This window comes from Chiloscyllium plagiosum, chromosome 38 (genome assembly GCF_004010195.1).
Source record: "Chiloscyllium plagiosum isolate BGI_BamShark_2017 chromosome 38, ASM401019v2, whole genome shotgun sequence".
Taxonomy (NCBI): domain Eukaryota; kingdom Metazoa; phylum Chordata; class Chondrichthyes; order Orectolobiformes; family Hemiscylliidae; genus Chiloscyllium; species Chiloscyllium plagiosum.
In genome coordinates this window covers 17524664-17540473 of record NC_057747.1, presented here as the reverse complement: position 1 = coordinate 17540473, position 15810 = coordinate 17524664, and the positions used below count along the sequence as shown (strand labels likewise).

The following is a 15810-nucleotide window of genomic DNA, read 5'->3' as shown; positions in this document are numbered from 1 at the left end:
CATGTGAAGGTCGAGCAGGCCCACCGGGTCACAGTGCACAGGCCCGGATCAGACCAGCACCCCCGCCCAGTCCTAGTGCGACTCCAGCATTATAGAGATAAGCAATGATGCTGGAAACCTCTAGAGCACGAGGGAAGGATCCTCAGGCTCTGATGTATAAAGGATCACAAATTATGCTTTTCCAGGACTTCTCTCTGGTTGTGATTCACAAGAGGAACGCCTTTGATGAGGTAAAAAGGTGGCTGAGGAACTTGACTATCCAGTATTCTGTTAGATATCCGGCAATACCGCATTTCAGCCACGGACGGTCCGTGTTCAATTTTGATTCACCGGAAAAGGCAAAGGATTTCTTGGATACTTTAAAATAGACTGACTGGCTTTAATAATATGGACAATTATGTTTATTTTATTTTTCTCTGTAATTTGCCAGGTTTACCTGGTTGTTGGAGGGTGGTCTTGTTTTTTTTAATATGTGTCGGGGTCATAATTATTTTCCTTTTTTTTCTTTCCTCCCCTTTCTCTCTCCGTTCCCATCATCCTTTATTTTCCTGGGTTTTCTCTTCTTATTATTTCCTTTTATTCGTCTTTTCCATTTTGAGATGGGGGGGGGTGGGCGGTGGGAGGAAACGGGGAGTGGTTTTTTTGTTCTATCAGGAGTGCTAGGGTTACAGTATGGAGGAGAAAGTGAGGTCTGCAGATGCTGGAGATCAGAGCTGAAAATGTGTTGCTGGTCCAGGGAACAGGAGAATTGACGTTTCGGGCATAAGCCCTTCTTCAGGAAAACCTTCTACAGTATGGAGGGCATGGGCTGAGTGCCCACTTTTAACTTTCTTGTTACAAGATATTTGTATTTTTGTTCTTACTTTGTATTGTCTGGGCAGGACTATGGCTTCAGCCAGAAGGAGTCATGGTGGGGCTAATGGGTGGTATGAGCGCGCCCTTGTAGACAAGGGGGAAAGTCTCCTTTCATTTGTTATATATTGGTATGTTGTAGAAATAGTTGTTAGAAGTTTTGATTTGGTAGTTTTGGAAGTTGCATTTTATACAAACTGCTTGTGGTTTTCACTCGGCGTGCTATGAGTGGGATTCTTCCTCCCAGGGGATCACTGACTGTTTTGGACGATCATGGCTAGCCATTCTTTTAAATGGTGTGCCTGGAATGTTAAGGGGAGTCATTCACCAATTAAGAGAAAAAATATACTGTCAAGCCTTAGAAAAGAGATGGTCATGTAGCCTTGTTGCAAGAAACACATTTGACCGAGAAGGAGCATTTGAAGTTGCAATAGGGAGGATTTGGCCAGGTATTTTTCTCATTCTTTAATTTGAGAAGTAGAGGAGCTGCTATTCTCATCCAGAAAAATCTCCCATTTCAAATGCTAGGCCAAATTAAGAATGAGTGTGAGCAATTCATAATTCTTAAAGCTTTAATACATGGAGAGGAATATGGGATTCTGAATGTATATTGCCCGGCCCACCCAACCCCCCCGACACATCTCCTTAAATTCTTAACGGATGCACTTTCTAGATTGATGGTCCTTGGGGCGCGTTATACAATTATAGGGGGAGACTTTAATCATTTTATTGACCCCAAAGTGGACAGGATACCTAGGGGCCTTGCAGGCATGTCTCCACAATCCATGCAGTTGGTGGACCTGAACAGGGAGCTGGAGTTGGTGGATGTGTGGAGATGTCTTCACCTCGAAGATAGGGATTTTACCTGTTTTTCTAATCCACATAAGTGCTATACTAAATGTGACACTTTTTTCGTCTGATCGACCTTTTTGAACTCGGTGCAGTCTTGCAGAATAGGGAACATAGCCGTTTCTGGTCATGTGGCAGTGTACGTGGAGGTCAAGACCGACGGTAATGGGATAGGCTCCTGGCATTGGCGCATAGACCCTTTCCTCCTGAAAGATAGCAATCTTATAGAGTATTTTTCACGGGAGTTTAAAATCTTTTGAGATATTAATTTAGGTATGGCCAGTAATCCATCGGTGCTCTGGGAGATTGCCAAGGCCAGGCACGGGGTTTGACTATTTCTTACTCTGCGACCCAGAAGCGACAGAGGGAGAACAGCAACGTTTGCTCAAGGCTCGCCTGGAGGCAGCTGAGTTAGCATACTTTGACAGACCTTCTGTAACTAAATTGCAGCGGATTACAGCCCTTAGGGCTACTTTGAATGTTGCACTTACCCAGTCAGCAAAGAGGGAAATCTCTTTTGCGAAACAGAAATTGTTTAAGTATGTGATGAACTGGGTAGATATCTAGCATACTTGGCCAGAAAGAAGAACGCCCCCCCAATCTATTACATCCATCAGAGAGAGAGTGCTGCTACTCTTACTTGCAATGCCAAAAGAATTAACGCAGCATTTAGAAAGTTTTACTGTGAGCTGTACCGGTCGGAAGGCTGTGAGGACAGAATGATGAAGGTGGAATCCTTTTTTAAGACCCTGGACCTTCCGGGTGTAACCTCAGAGCAGCGTCCTTTCTGAACGTCCCCCTGACAATTTAGGAAATACAGGAGGTGGTGAGGCTGCTCCAGAGTGGGAAAGCGCCCGGACCAAATGGATTTCAAAGTGAGTTTTATAAGGAGTTTATAGACAAGCTGGCCATGCCAGCTCATTCAGTCAGGGCTGCCTCCCATCTTCTTTAAGAGAAGCAAATATTTCTCTTATTCTTAAGAAAGGAAAAGCGCCAGAAGATTGCACTTTGTACAGGTCCATATTGTTACTGTCGAAAATGCTGGCATAAAGGTTGGAGATGGCATTGCCTTTCATTGTAAAGGAGGACTAGAGGGGTTTTATTAAGGGTTGTAGGTCTACCAACAATATTAGAAGAGTACAAAATATGGTCCAAATATGCCAGCAAAGATTGATCCTGGGTTTAGTAGTCTCCCTCGATGTAGAGAAAGCACTTGATTGGGTGGAGTGGCCGTAGCTCTTTTATGTCATGGAACGGTTTGGTCTTGGAGGGGTTTTTGCCAAATGGGTGGCAGTGTTGTATAATTATCCGAAAGCAACAATTCGCACTAATGGATAATAAGGTCAGATAGTTTTAGTGTCAGCAGAGGCTGCCCACGAGGGTGCCCTCTCTTGCCACTACTGATCGAGCTGCTGGTAGAAGACATTTGGACTGATCCCAATACAACTGCCCCAGAGGTAGGATCAGGCGGGCAGAAAATCACCCTCTATGTGATTAACGTTCTTCTCTTTTTAACGGATCCAATGACATCCGTGTCCCGCTTAATACAAGTGATTAATCTATTTGGTTTGTTTTCAGGAAAATTAATTTCATGAAATTGGAGGCCATGCCTGTTGGGGGGGTCTTACCAGTATATCCAACTTTGGGGGTGGAACCCGTTTCCCTTTCTGGTGGTCACAGGGAGGTTTTCTGTATTTAGGTGTTTTTATCACCCCGGTCTTCGATCAATTATATAAAGCCAACTATGTACAGTTGTTAGAGAAGATAAGGCTGGACCTTCGGCACAGGGAAGACCTTCCAATATCTTGGTTGGGCAGGATAGCTCTGGTTAAAATGAATGTTCTTCCTTGCTTATTATATCCCATGTGAATGCTCCCATTGATGCTGCCAAGGCAAGCACTACGCAGGCTTTACAGCTGGCTTGGATCTTTTATTTGGCATCATAGGCTGCCTCATATTAAGCTGGATGAACAGGCTGAGGTTGTTTTCCCTGGACAGTTGGAGGCTGAGGGGCGACTTATACAGGTTTACAAAATTATGAGGGGCATGGATGGGGTAAATAGGCAAAGTCTTTTCCCTGGGGTCAGGGAGTCCAGAACTATAGGGCATAGGTTTAGGGTGAGAGTGAAATGAGCTGCCAGAGGAAGTGGTGGAGGCTGGTACAATTGCAACATTTAAGAGGTAGTAGGAAGGGTTTGGAGGGATATGGGCCGGGTGCTGGCAGGTGGGACTAGATTGGGTTGGGATATCTGGTCGGCATGGACAGGTTGGACCGAAGGGTCTGGTTCCATGCTATACATCTCTATACGACTCTAGATAAATTGCAGCTTCCTCAGGAGAGGGGGTGTCTAGATTTTCTGGACTTTAAGAAATACCCTTGAGTTCTTTACTATCCTATGTCGCTGAATGGGCCCGTCAGGTCCCAACTCATTGTCTGGTTGGACATTGAGGCCTTTGAAGAGAAAATGAGGTCTGCAGATGCTGGAGATCAGAGATGGAAATGTGTTGCTGGAAAAGCGCAGCAGGTCAGGCAGCATCTAGGGAACAGGAGAATCGACGTTTCGGGCATTAGCCCTTCTTCAGGACATTGAGGCCTCCCAGACAAAATGCCCCCTCATTAATTTGTTGTTTGTGGACAAGATGAGAACTGTTATGGACCACTGCAGAAACCCAATTGTCCTAAACACAGTTAAAGCATGGAGAATGATATATTTTACAAAAAAAACTTCCCCTTTCACTCCCACAGTGGGAATGTTGGGATTCCAGCCAGGGTCGATGGACTCTGGCTTTAAGCTCTGGGAGTTCAGAGAAATCTCCTATTTGGGAAATCCATTTGACAAGGAGGTCATTATGTCCTTTGAACAGCTGAGTCAGCAATTTAAGTTACCTAGGAGAGATCTCTTTCAGGTTACAGACTTCATTCAAAAAAAGACTACATTGATAGTTAGTCCCTACAAGTCAGATATGGAGAGGAGAGTGCTCCAGTTTACAGGCACCCTCTCGGTTAGCACTCTATCACTTGTTAGGAAGTTTTGAAGGACATGAGCAGCTATGCAGAACTTGGACTCAAGAATTGAGGGTGGAAATCTCGTCAGAGACGCGGGAGGATATCTGGGAAAATGTTAGGAAGATCTCAATTTGCAATAAGATCCAGGCTATTCAACTGAAGCTACTCCATAGGGTTCACTTGGCACTGGAACGGCTTGCGAAATTTAAGACAGGAGTGTCCCCCATGTGCCCCAATGGACATTGGCACTCTCACTCATTATGTGTGGTCAGATATTGGGATGCCATAGCGAGTGTTTTGGAAGAGGTTTTGGGAATTGAGGGTAAGTTGGATCCGGTGTCCCTCCTTTTGGGTCTTCCAAATTGCTTAATATTCTTTCATTCTGTGCGAGAAAGAACATTCTAATGAGCTGGGTGTCAGAGATTCCCCTGGGACGTTTGAGCTGGCGTAGGTTAGTCATGGAATACATCCCCCTGGACTTCCTTACAAGTATGGTGCACCAGAAAACTGAGTTGTTTTACAGAACATGGCGGCCCTTTTTGAATTATATTGATGCAGACTTCTCGACTATACTGATTAGAGCCTTTGTGTAGCTGTGAGGGTTGTGTCTGGTGGTCCGGGGTCCCTGGGGGAGGAAGAATCCTTAACAAGTATGGGTTTGCTTATTATTGCTCCTAGTGGTGGGGAGCTTCAGTGAGATTGCATGGTGTGTAGTAATTTAATTGCATATAATTTAAGTTAATGTGCTATAATTTGGTTTAATTTTATTGTTTGTTTATTTATTTTTCTTCTTTTCCTTGGTTATTTATTGAATTGTAGTTTTTGTAGAGGTTTTTTTTTGCTTTTTTTCTTGTTTCAGTCGTTTGTGGAGTAGAGTAGTAGTTTGTTTCCTATTATTGTTATTATATTATAAAGTTGTCACACTATTTTGTCCTGGTTTTTGTAAAAAAACAAATTTTTTTCAATAAAAATATTTATTAAAAAAAGATTTTAACATTTTCCCGAATACTGATGTCAAACTAATAGGTCTTTATTTCTCCACTTTCCCCTCTCCCTCCCTATTTGTGTAATGGAGTTGCATTTGCCACTTTTCAGACTATGGGAATCTTTTCCAGAATCTACAGAATTTTAAAAGATAATTGACAATGCATCCACCACAACACAGTCCTTGAGTTGGCTGAGGACAGGTGACATTCATGACAAGCTTCCTGACTTTGTGTCTGTACTAAATGGCACAGCCGGACAGCAGTACAATGAAAGAAACAGAAAATCTTGAAAAAACTCAGCAGGTCTAGCAGCATTGGTGAAGTCAAAGCAGATTTAATGTTTGAGTCTAATAATACTCTTTCCCATTCTGAAGAAGAGTCACTAGATTTGAAATGTCAACTCTGCATTCTTTGCACAGATGCTGGCAGAACTGCTGAGTTTTTCCAGCAATTCCTGCTTTAATATCTCTTGCTGGCCATTTTCATTCACCTTTCCTAGTGTGTGTTTATGTGTTGGAAGTAATGTCTATCTGTTATCATATGTTGCTTCTTTAAATACTAGCCATTGCTTATCTATTATCAAATCATTTTGTGTATTTCCTAATCCATCATAATCAACTTTCTCCAGACATCTTCATGCTTTCCCTTGTTCAGTTTTCCCTGGTTTCCCTGGTTTCAAAATGTAAATGATATCACATTCAAACTTAATGTGAGGGTCTATAATATTATGATCACCATTTCCTAAAGGCTGTTTTGAAACAATATTATTAACTAACTATTTTTCATTACATAATAGTAAACCTAAAAATCCCAATTCCTGCTTGGTTCTTCAATGTATTGCTACAGAAAACATCTCAGGAATTTATTTTCTGCAGCATTAATGATTATTAGTTTTATTCATTTGAAATGTAACTTGAAATTTCCCACTAATACCGTATTACTCATAATGCATGCATCTCCAACTTCCTGAGTTATATCATGCTCAACATTACTACTACAGTTTGGTCACCTATAAGCAGCTCCCACTAATGTTTGCTACTCCTTGCTGTTCCAAAGCTCCACCCAAACTGAGGTTACAGCTTGATTCTTTGATCTAAGATCTGTCACATATTTATTCATCTCATTGTTTATTAAGAGTTACCCCACCTCTTTTGCCTTTTTATCTATCCTTCCTAAATGATGAATACCTTTGGATATTCAGCTCCTAAACTTGGTCACCCTGTAGCAACTTCACTGTAATGGTAATTTAATCACACCCATTTACTTCAATTTGAGTCTTCAAAACATTAACCTAATTGCAACTACTGTGTGCATTGAGATACAATGCCTTTAATTCAGCCACTTTAACATTATTCTGTTTCCTGATCTTATTTGATACATTTGCTTCATCGGTCTCTTGTTTACTATCTCTTTACTTCCATTGTGGTTCTGTCAAAGTGACAGTCAAAAAAAGCAAAACAATGCCTCTATTTCTCCAGGAGACTAAGTCATTTCAGCATATCCACAAAGACTCTTACCAATTTTTATTGATGCCTCATAGAAAGCGTCCTATCTGGATGCCTCACAGTGTGCTATGGCAACTGCACTTCCCAAGACCACATGGAACTACAGAGACATGAACACAGCTCAGTCCATCACTCAAACCAGCCCTCCATCCATTTACTCCATCTACCTCAGAAAGCAATCAAAGACCCCCTCACACCCCAGTTATACTCTTTTCCATCGGGCAAAAGATATAAAAATTTGAAAACATGTGCAAACAGATTCAAGAACAGCTTCTTCCCCACTGTTATCAGACATTTGAACAGATCTCTCAAATGTTAATGTTTATCTCTCTCTCTGCACTTTCTCTGTGGTTGTAACACTGTAGTCTACACCCTGTTCTGTTACCTGATGTACGTTGTTTGGTACAATCTGCTTGTAGAGCACACAAAACACTTTTCACTGCATTTTTGGTACATGTGATAACAATAAATGAAATCAAATCAAAGTCATTTGTCAATGATTGATTTCCTCACCCCATGTGATTTGACAAGCCTTTAGTTTGCAAACATTATTTTGTGAAAGTGTACTCCTTTTAATTTTCAGTTTCGGTGGTTTGCAGGAGAACGGATCAGCACATTTTACCGAAACATTTAGTTATCTATTTTACAATTAGATTAAAACTAGTCATCCTGGTTGTACTGTTATACAGTTTTAAAAGTGCATGTCACAGTGACTTAAATCATAGTTGATTAAAAGAAATCACATTGTCTGTCCCTAAATCAAATCTGTTTTATGATAGATTGCATCACAGAGAATGATCTTGGTGAGTCTGAGTAGATTGAAACATCACAGTGCAGTGAGTACATTTATACTGAGCCATGAAGATGCAATTTTAAAATATGGATCTTTTTTCCTTGTCTTGAGATAGTAAATTACACAATCTTAACTTTCCTGTTACAGAGCAGGACAGTATGAAACTGCAAGATTTATTGAATAGCTAATGAAAATAGCAGAAGCTGTAAGTGCATTCTGTTACCAAGAGCACCACTTACTGCTTCCCTTTTATTAAGTAATTAATTAATTAGCCTATAAATGTTGGAATCAATAAAACTTTTACTTGGCTAGCGCAGCATTTGAAATGGAAATTATTTTCACTTACCAGGATGGTGTAATTCGTCTGTGCATTGATTGCTTCCCAGAGATGCTCCATCTTCTTTGAGTCCTAATATTAAAAGTCAAGTTTCATCATACATTAGGTAGTTGATAGTGTACAAGTGTGCCTGACAACTGGTTATTTACACACACACACACACACACACACACACACACACACACACACACACTTCACCTGTATGTTTGCACTCGCACATAACATCCCTCCACCTACCACCCCTTGTGCTTAGTGACATATGTTAGCTCCAGTTAAGCAATGCCTTCAATTTAAAACTCCCATCTTGGATTCGAGTCTCTCCATGGCAAATAGTGGACTTTGAATTCAATAAAAATCTGGAATTTAGAGATTAATGATGACTATGAAGTCATTGTTGGAAAACCCCATCTGGTTCACTAATGTCCTTTATGGGAAGGAAACTGCAGTCCTTATCCAGTCTGACATACCTGACAATCCAGACCCACAGCAATACGGTTGGTTCTCAGCTGCTGTTTGGGCAATTAGGGATGAGTATTAAATGTTGGCTTCGCCAGTGATGGTCACATGCCATGAATGAATAATAATTTTTTTTAAAGTTCACATACTGCTGTGGCCTCCTGAGTATGTCTGATCATTCAAAATTGTATATTATTCATAAAATTTATGGTATACAACAAAACATTTGGACTCAAAAATTATGAAAAGTGCAATAAAATTTAACATGTCTCCAAACTTATACTGAGCCATGAAGCTGCCACTCTTCTGTGCCTGGATAGGATAGGATAGAAATAGTCTTAAATCATTCTGTTTCGAGCATCTGCCCCAGAAGGCAGTGGAGGCCAAGTCTCTGGATACTTTCAAGAAAGAGATAGATAGAGCTCTTAAAAATAGTGGAATCAAGGATTATGGGGATAAGGCAGGAACAGGATACTGATTGTGGATGATCGGCCACGATCATAACGAATGGTGGTGCTGGCTTGAAGAGCCGAATGGCCTACTCCTACACCTATTGTCTATTGTCCTGAGGACAAAATCCTTCAAATTGAAAATTATAGAAGCTGCAATAAGCTTTTCTCCATGTACTGTGTTCCATTTTGAAGTGCTTCAATGTAATTTCAACACTGTTGATGTTCGCTATGTACGTTCAACATCAGACACATAGCCTGAGGGGTTTGGCAGTTTCCAGCCTCTCAGTGCATTTGGCTGAAAGACCAGAGACAGCAGCCCCAATTTTAATTCTCATCTCATCGGTGGCCATCCTTGCCAAGGTTCCAAATTCTGGACTCCATTCTTAAACTTCTCCACTTTCAAGATGTTCTTTAAAATTTACCTCTTCATGGAAACTTTGGGTAATTTGCTTGAAATTATCCTTACGTGCTCACTGTCAAATTTTGCATTATACTGCTCCAGTGAAACACCTTGGGACATTTATTTCTGTTAGAAGTGCATGTATACAAATTATTGTTGGTGCACACATTCATTTATCAGTACATACACATGGGTGCATCCCGTTAATCATTCAGCTTTACATTTGCATGTGTTTATTCAGTGTATCCCTCACGTACACTCAGATCCACCATATATTCACTTATACTCCTTAGGTAACAAATACTTTGTTACACATGTGAAAAAACCCATCAATTGAGGTTAAATATAAAGCTAACTTCAGCAAAGAAAGGTCATAATAGAAAACCAGATCCTAGAGAGCAGAAGGAAATAAGAGCTGTGCATGCACTATCTCAGACTATCCAGCACATTTTTATAGACTTAGACTAAGTGCAATAAATTACTAAGCTGCCACCACAAAAGCACAAGAGAATTCAGGAGAATAAAACTACAGCTGGTACAAAGTATAGAAGAAATATTCATTTCATGTGGAAAGAAAGAGGAGGATTTCTACCTGAACCTGGGATGGGTCTTAGTAATATTTGAGCACAATCAGCATTTAACTGATGTTCGGTTCTCTCTTATTTTAGCAGAGATGTTAATCCATTTAAAACATCTCTGCTAAAATGAAGCAAAAGGAATGTCAGATGAATGTGGCAAGTCTTTGTTTGGAAACATGCAACACTGAAGGTGACCATTCAATCTATTGTACCTATGCTGGCTCGTTGGAAGAGTTGTTCAAATAGTCCCATTCCTCTGTCATTTTGTCACTTTTTTTCTATAATGTTTTCAAATTCAGTTTTGGAAGTTACGACATTTCTATCCTATGCAGTCCTAACATAGTGGTGATGAATGAGGATAGAGGGAGAAGTCAAGATTAGACAAAAAGAAGGCAGATTCAAAAATGAGAGTAAGTCAAACTGAAGGATGGAGAAAGATCAAGAGAAAAACTCACCGATATAGATGGTCCCCCATCTATCATTGCTTTTACAAAATCGAATGCCTCTTTCGTTGCTGATCGAATATTGTCAACTCTTCCTTCCTGAAAGCGACGTGTTGAAGCACTTTCATAAGTAGGGACAAGCCTCCCATGGCATCTGGATTAGAAGCAACAACAGCAATTTTTAATAATGTGAGAAGTCCTCAAGAATGAGGGAGATTCAAGCAGAACAAAAGTAAATGTGAAAGATGAGCAGAACAATTTGAAAAGTAAGGAAACAAATACTTTATCAGTAATGTGAAAAACACAGCAAAGGATAAATATAAAACTAACACCAGAAAAGAAAGGAGATAATAGAAAACCAGGTCCTGGATAGCAGAAAGAAAGAATAATAAGACATTTTATATAAGGTTGACGAACAGAAATATCAATTAAAGATTAAATATGATTGGAATAACATGGAGGATCAGTAAATATCAGGTATACGATAATATTTTTTCTCAACAAACCTTAATATATATGAAATTATAGATGCAGTAATTTTAACTTGGAATGTACACTCTATTTAGACATAACTAATGCATGCATTATGAAGAACCTCAAGTTAATTAAATGTGTCCAGGGAATCAGATGGCTTGTATTCAATAATCTTTACGGAGATGAGAGAGGAATTGTGTGAGAGATACAAATGATTTGTGTTCAACATTGAGGAAGCGATAGTAAGGGGTCTGACAAATGCAGTGAATTGAACTAGATGTGAATTATTCCGTTCAGAGCATAATTTTTTTAAAATTGAGATTTAGCAATTTTAATAATCTAGCTTAAATCATTCTATATCTATTTCCTGTATAAGTTGTGTTTGGTGTATGCTCACCACTCAAGGGCAACTAAGGACGGACATTAAAGTCTGGCCAGCCAGCAACATAAAACTGTGTTTTAAAAAAATGAAACATTCTGGTCTTTCTAGAATCATAAGCTACAACTTCTTGCTCAGGATTCTAAAAGAATATTGATGAGGGCAATAATCTTTGATGCTAGAACCGTCTTTCCCTTTCTTCATGCAAATATGGATGACTGGTCTCAGAGTCCAGGCATTAGAATACAAGAAATAGACATAGACCATACAGCCCACTGACCCTACTCAATCTTTCAAGGTAATCTTGGCTAATCTTTAACATCAACATTGATGATTATGTTCCTCCTGTAATGCAGTTTCATATATGGTTGCCTACCACGCTGACAGTGAATGAATGAAGTTGGGACAGAGATGTTGGAGATTTTTTGCTCTCAGAGGGCAGTGAATCTGTGGAAGTCTTTACTCCAGTTGAGTATAGAGGCTGGATTATGAAGTATATTGAAGGTTAAGAGAAACAGATTTTTGGTCAGTAAGGGAATTAAAGGTTATAGGGAAAAGATAGGAAAGTAAAGTTTAAGATTATCAGATCAACCATGATCTCATTCAATGGTGGACTGGATTCAATGGGCCAAATGGCCTACTCCTGTCCTGTGTCTTATGATGTTGCCTCAGGTTACATGTTTTTTTGAGATCTAAGTGGCATTCTGCCAATCTTGTTGATGCTCCAAGGTAGAACAAAGACTTAGATTTCTAAATTCGGAGAGGTAACCAACGTCAACTGGTAACAGCAATCCAGAGGGTATGATCCACTTATGCTTTCAGAAATCATTTTATTGCATGACAGAACATTTGGTGGTGCAGAAGCTTTAATTTCATTTGGAAACATCATGACATTACTGGGATATTAGTTAATTGGATTGCAAACAGTATTAGTATTAAAAAGTGGCAGATGATGATAAATTTAAAAGTATCTGCTGGAGGGGGATAACTAGATAAGTTCTTTGAGGCATTTTTTGCTAGTCTCCTGCTTTTCACATAAATCAGAAATTATCCTAAAAAGGATGCTTGCAATATCAGATGAAAAGGCAAACGTTTTGGCTGGATGTCAATCATGCAAGATTGATAACATTGCAAGAGATCAAGATCAATTGAGTGCTTTAGAGTAGGAATGGCAGGAGGGATTTAAATTAAATAATTTAAGATTTAAATTCAAATAGATGTAAACTGAAACAGGAATTGTGATATTTGATGTATTATGAAAACTTTCTTATAAACATATCGAAGGAACATGATTTTGCAGCAATATGACTTGGCCCTGGAGGAGATCTTGCTACGGTCTTATGAATAGATTTTTATTTTTTATTTTTGCTAGGGAAATCTCACCCTCAATGCAGGACACGGTACACTCTCCAAACATTTGGGCTTGCATTAAAATTGGAACTCTGTAGGCTAAACTGAAGGCTTTGTAGACTTATTGGAAGTTTAGGAAACAGAATTTGATACTGCTTAAACTATGCTCTTTGAGTACCTTTGGAGTCAGCTGAGGCAAAAGTAGGACATAACACTCATGCAATGGGAAAAAAATACAACTTATTATTGCTCAATCACTGAGGCTGTCCTGTCAACCTGAAAATGTTAGAGACCATCCCACTGCAGTATAAGAAGGACATTTGACTTGTAAAGGGGATGTTTTCACTTTCAGGGGAGACCAAAATTAGAGGTCATAAACTCAAGACAGTCTGATGAAGAATCATCTAGACTGGGAACATAAGCTTGCTGACTCTCCATGGATGCTTCCTGCTCCACTGGGACTTCAAGCATTTTTAGTTTTAAGTACAGAATCTGATGTCCGCAGTAATTTGTTCCCGTAGTCATTAATAAATCCAAATTGGAATGCAGGAGGAACTGTAACCTGAATCTGAATTTTAATTAGAATCTGAAACAAGGCGTAATTGAGGTGAAGAGTGTAGATGTGCTTAAAGGGAAGTTATATTAAATTAGGGAGAAAGGAATTGAAAAATATGTTATTGGACTTAGATGAAGAAAGTTAGAAAGAATGTTGTGGAAGCATGGATTCAGCGGGGCCAGAATCTGTGCCATAAATGCAATATAAACCAGACCTTTCTTTAATTTGATTTTAAGAAATCAAGAAGGATGATGAAAAAGGTGATTAAAATGCTGTGACATTGCGCCATGCACATGCAAATAAGTTGCTTAACTTGAATGCTTGACATAAAACACAAGACCATGAAAGTAAGAAACCTCAAGCAAATTGGAAGAGTGCTCCCTACAGAATTATTTCCTAACCTGGTTAGAATGGATTCCGCAACCTAGTAATGGTTGTTACCAGGTTAAGCAGCAATGGAGACAGCTGAATGATATATACATCACTTCAGTTGTTAAGTTGGCAGGGATTTGAAGTTTCATCTCAAGGAAGGAAACCATTCAGGGTAAAGTAAAGCTTTTGATGCTATAAATTTATAATGGAGGATGGTTTTTAGTTTTGCTTTAAGAGAGGGGGAAAATATTTTGAATTCCTTAATTTGATAAGTCAAATGATTCAACTAGAAAGAACTATGACAGGAGATCAAGTTTTGACTAGTCTGCAAAAAGAAGAAGCTCAATTATGCCATTTCTATACGATCCCACATGCTTCAAAGCTAGATTGGAGATCATTGTAAATTGCTGAACTTCAAGGCAACTTCAGAGACTTACCTGTAATAAGACAGCTGCAATCCAACCTGGATAAAAGCATCAGGACTCATCTTTTGTTTTTTAATGAAGTCTTTGCCAAAAGTCTTAAACCAGTACACATTTAGATCAATGTTGTCTATCAACCTGGAAAAAACATATTACCAAAATTATAAGATACATGTAATATCATAATTTGCACTATTTACACCTCAGGTTTAGCCAAGAATACTAGTGAAACAGAAGGAGTTTTACAATAATCCAATAGTTTTGTGGTCACCAAATCTGATATTAGTTTTTTATTCTATATTTTTATTTAATTAATCAAACTTAAATTCCCCATTTTGTATGTTATGATTTAAACTCATTTCTTCAGATTACTATATGTCATCTTTGTGTATTATTCCAAGGTGTAACAAATACAATACTGTAGCCAGAACTGCAGTGAAAGCTGAAATCCATTTATAGATGATTCACTGTAATTATTTTCATAACTTTTACACAAATAAACTCTCATAACATATTACTTATCATTTGGCTGTACCTCTGAAGCTTATCAGCTGCTGAAGTTAAATATCTTTGTATTTCAGAGTCACATTTCCACCTCAGTCTTCTTGGAGCAGGCAGCTCACAGACAGAATCAGCTCGTACTAACTTTTTTGAAGTCTCTTTACTGTTAAAAAAACGGATACACCAATATGTGTACATTACTCAACACTTGGGTCAGAATTATAGAACTAGAAATGGCTTTGTGTAGACATGCCAATGAATTTGTATTGAATGCACTGCCAAGTGAAGTCTGACCACACTTTCTTTTTGCAAAAAAAAGAACTTGAGCTCTTCAATCTTTTAACATTAGTCAATTTGTCAGGGGAGCAGGTGAACAATAAGGATAGCGGAATACTCAGAATAATTCTTCAATTATTTTCATGCTTCACGACAGCTCAGAACAACCTCAACAATTCGACCAGTTCATGTACTATTTATAGCAGAGCCATGTACAAATGTGTTCCCAGCAAGTGCAGAGTTCCAAATAGTGGTGTGACTTGTACACTGGGCTTTTTCTAAATAATATATTCATTTTCCACCTGTTGTGAATATATGCTGTACGTAAAGCTCAATAGTGGCTTTTCCACGATTTTCCAACATGCCAGCCCATTTAATAATTCACTTCTGCATTAAGACAACAGACAAACTAACTTCATATGAAGGTGTTAGGCATTCGAAAGCTAATATCGCATTGTTATTTTTAGGGTAGAGGCTTACTTGCTGTTAGTTTTGTTTTGTGAAATTGAGAAAAACTGTCTTTTTAGCTGTTCTTTGTATGGGCCTCCCATTCTTGTGAGTCTAGTCAGTCAAGAGTGCTAAGGGAATTTTCTCTGTAATGACACGCCTCTTGCTTAAAAAGGATCATAATCGAGAATCGCTGGGTACACCTTTTACATTGCATTTTTTCACTGTTACAATAAACTGGGTTAAAAAACTTTTGTAACATTTTAATTCTATCTGAGAATTCCACTACCCTTATTATTCACTTAACCCTCTGATTAAATTACTGATAAATAAAGGTTTTCCCAAATAGATTTCTGCAACATAACAGTCATTGAA

The 15810-nt window shown here is 38.9% G+C and overlaps 1 protein-coding gene across 2 annotated transcripts in view; it reads right to left on the bottom strand.

Annotated features, from left to right (window-relative positions):
* Positions 1–15810, bottom strand: part of chata (choline O-acetyltransferase a) — a 40075-nt gene that overhangs the window by 4993 nt on the left and 19272 nt on the right. For both annotated transcript variants that reach the window (XM_043679031.1, XM_043679032.1), the window contains 4 exons: positions 14747–14875; positions 14227–14349; positions 10671–10812; positions 8339–8401 (listed from right to left, as the gene is read on the bottom strand). In XM_043679031.1, coding sequence (XP_043534966.1) covers positions 8339–8401; positions 10671–10812; positions 14227–14349; positions 14747–14875 — 457 coding nt within the window. The remainder of the gene's footprint in view (positions 1–8338; positions 8402–10670; positions 10813–14226; positions 14350–14746; positions 14876–15810) is intronic.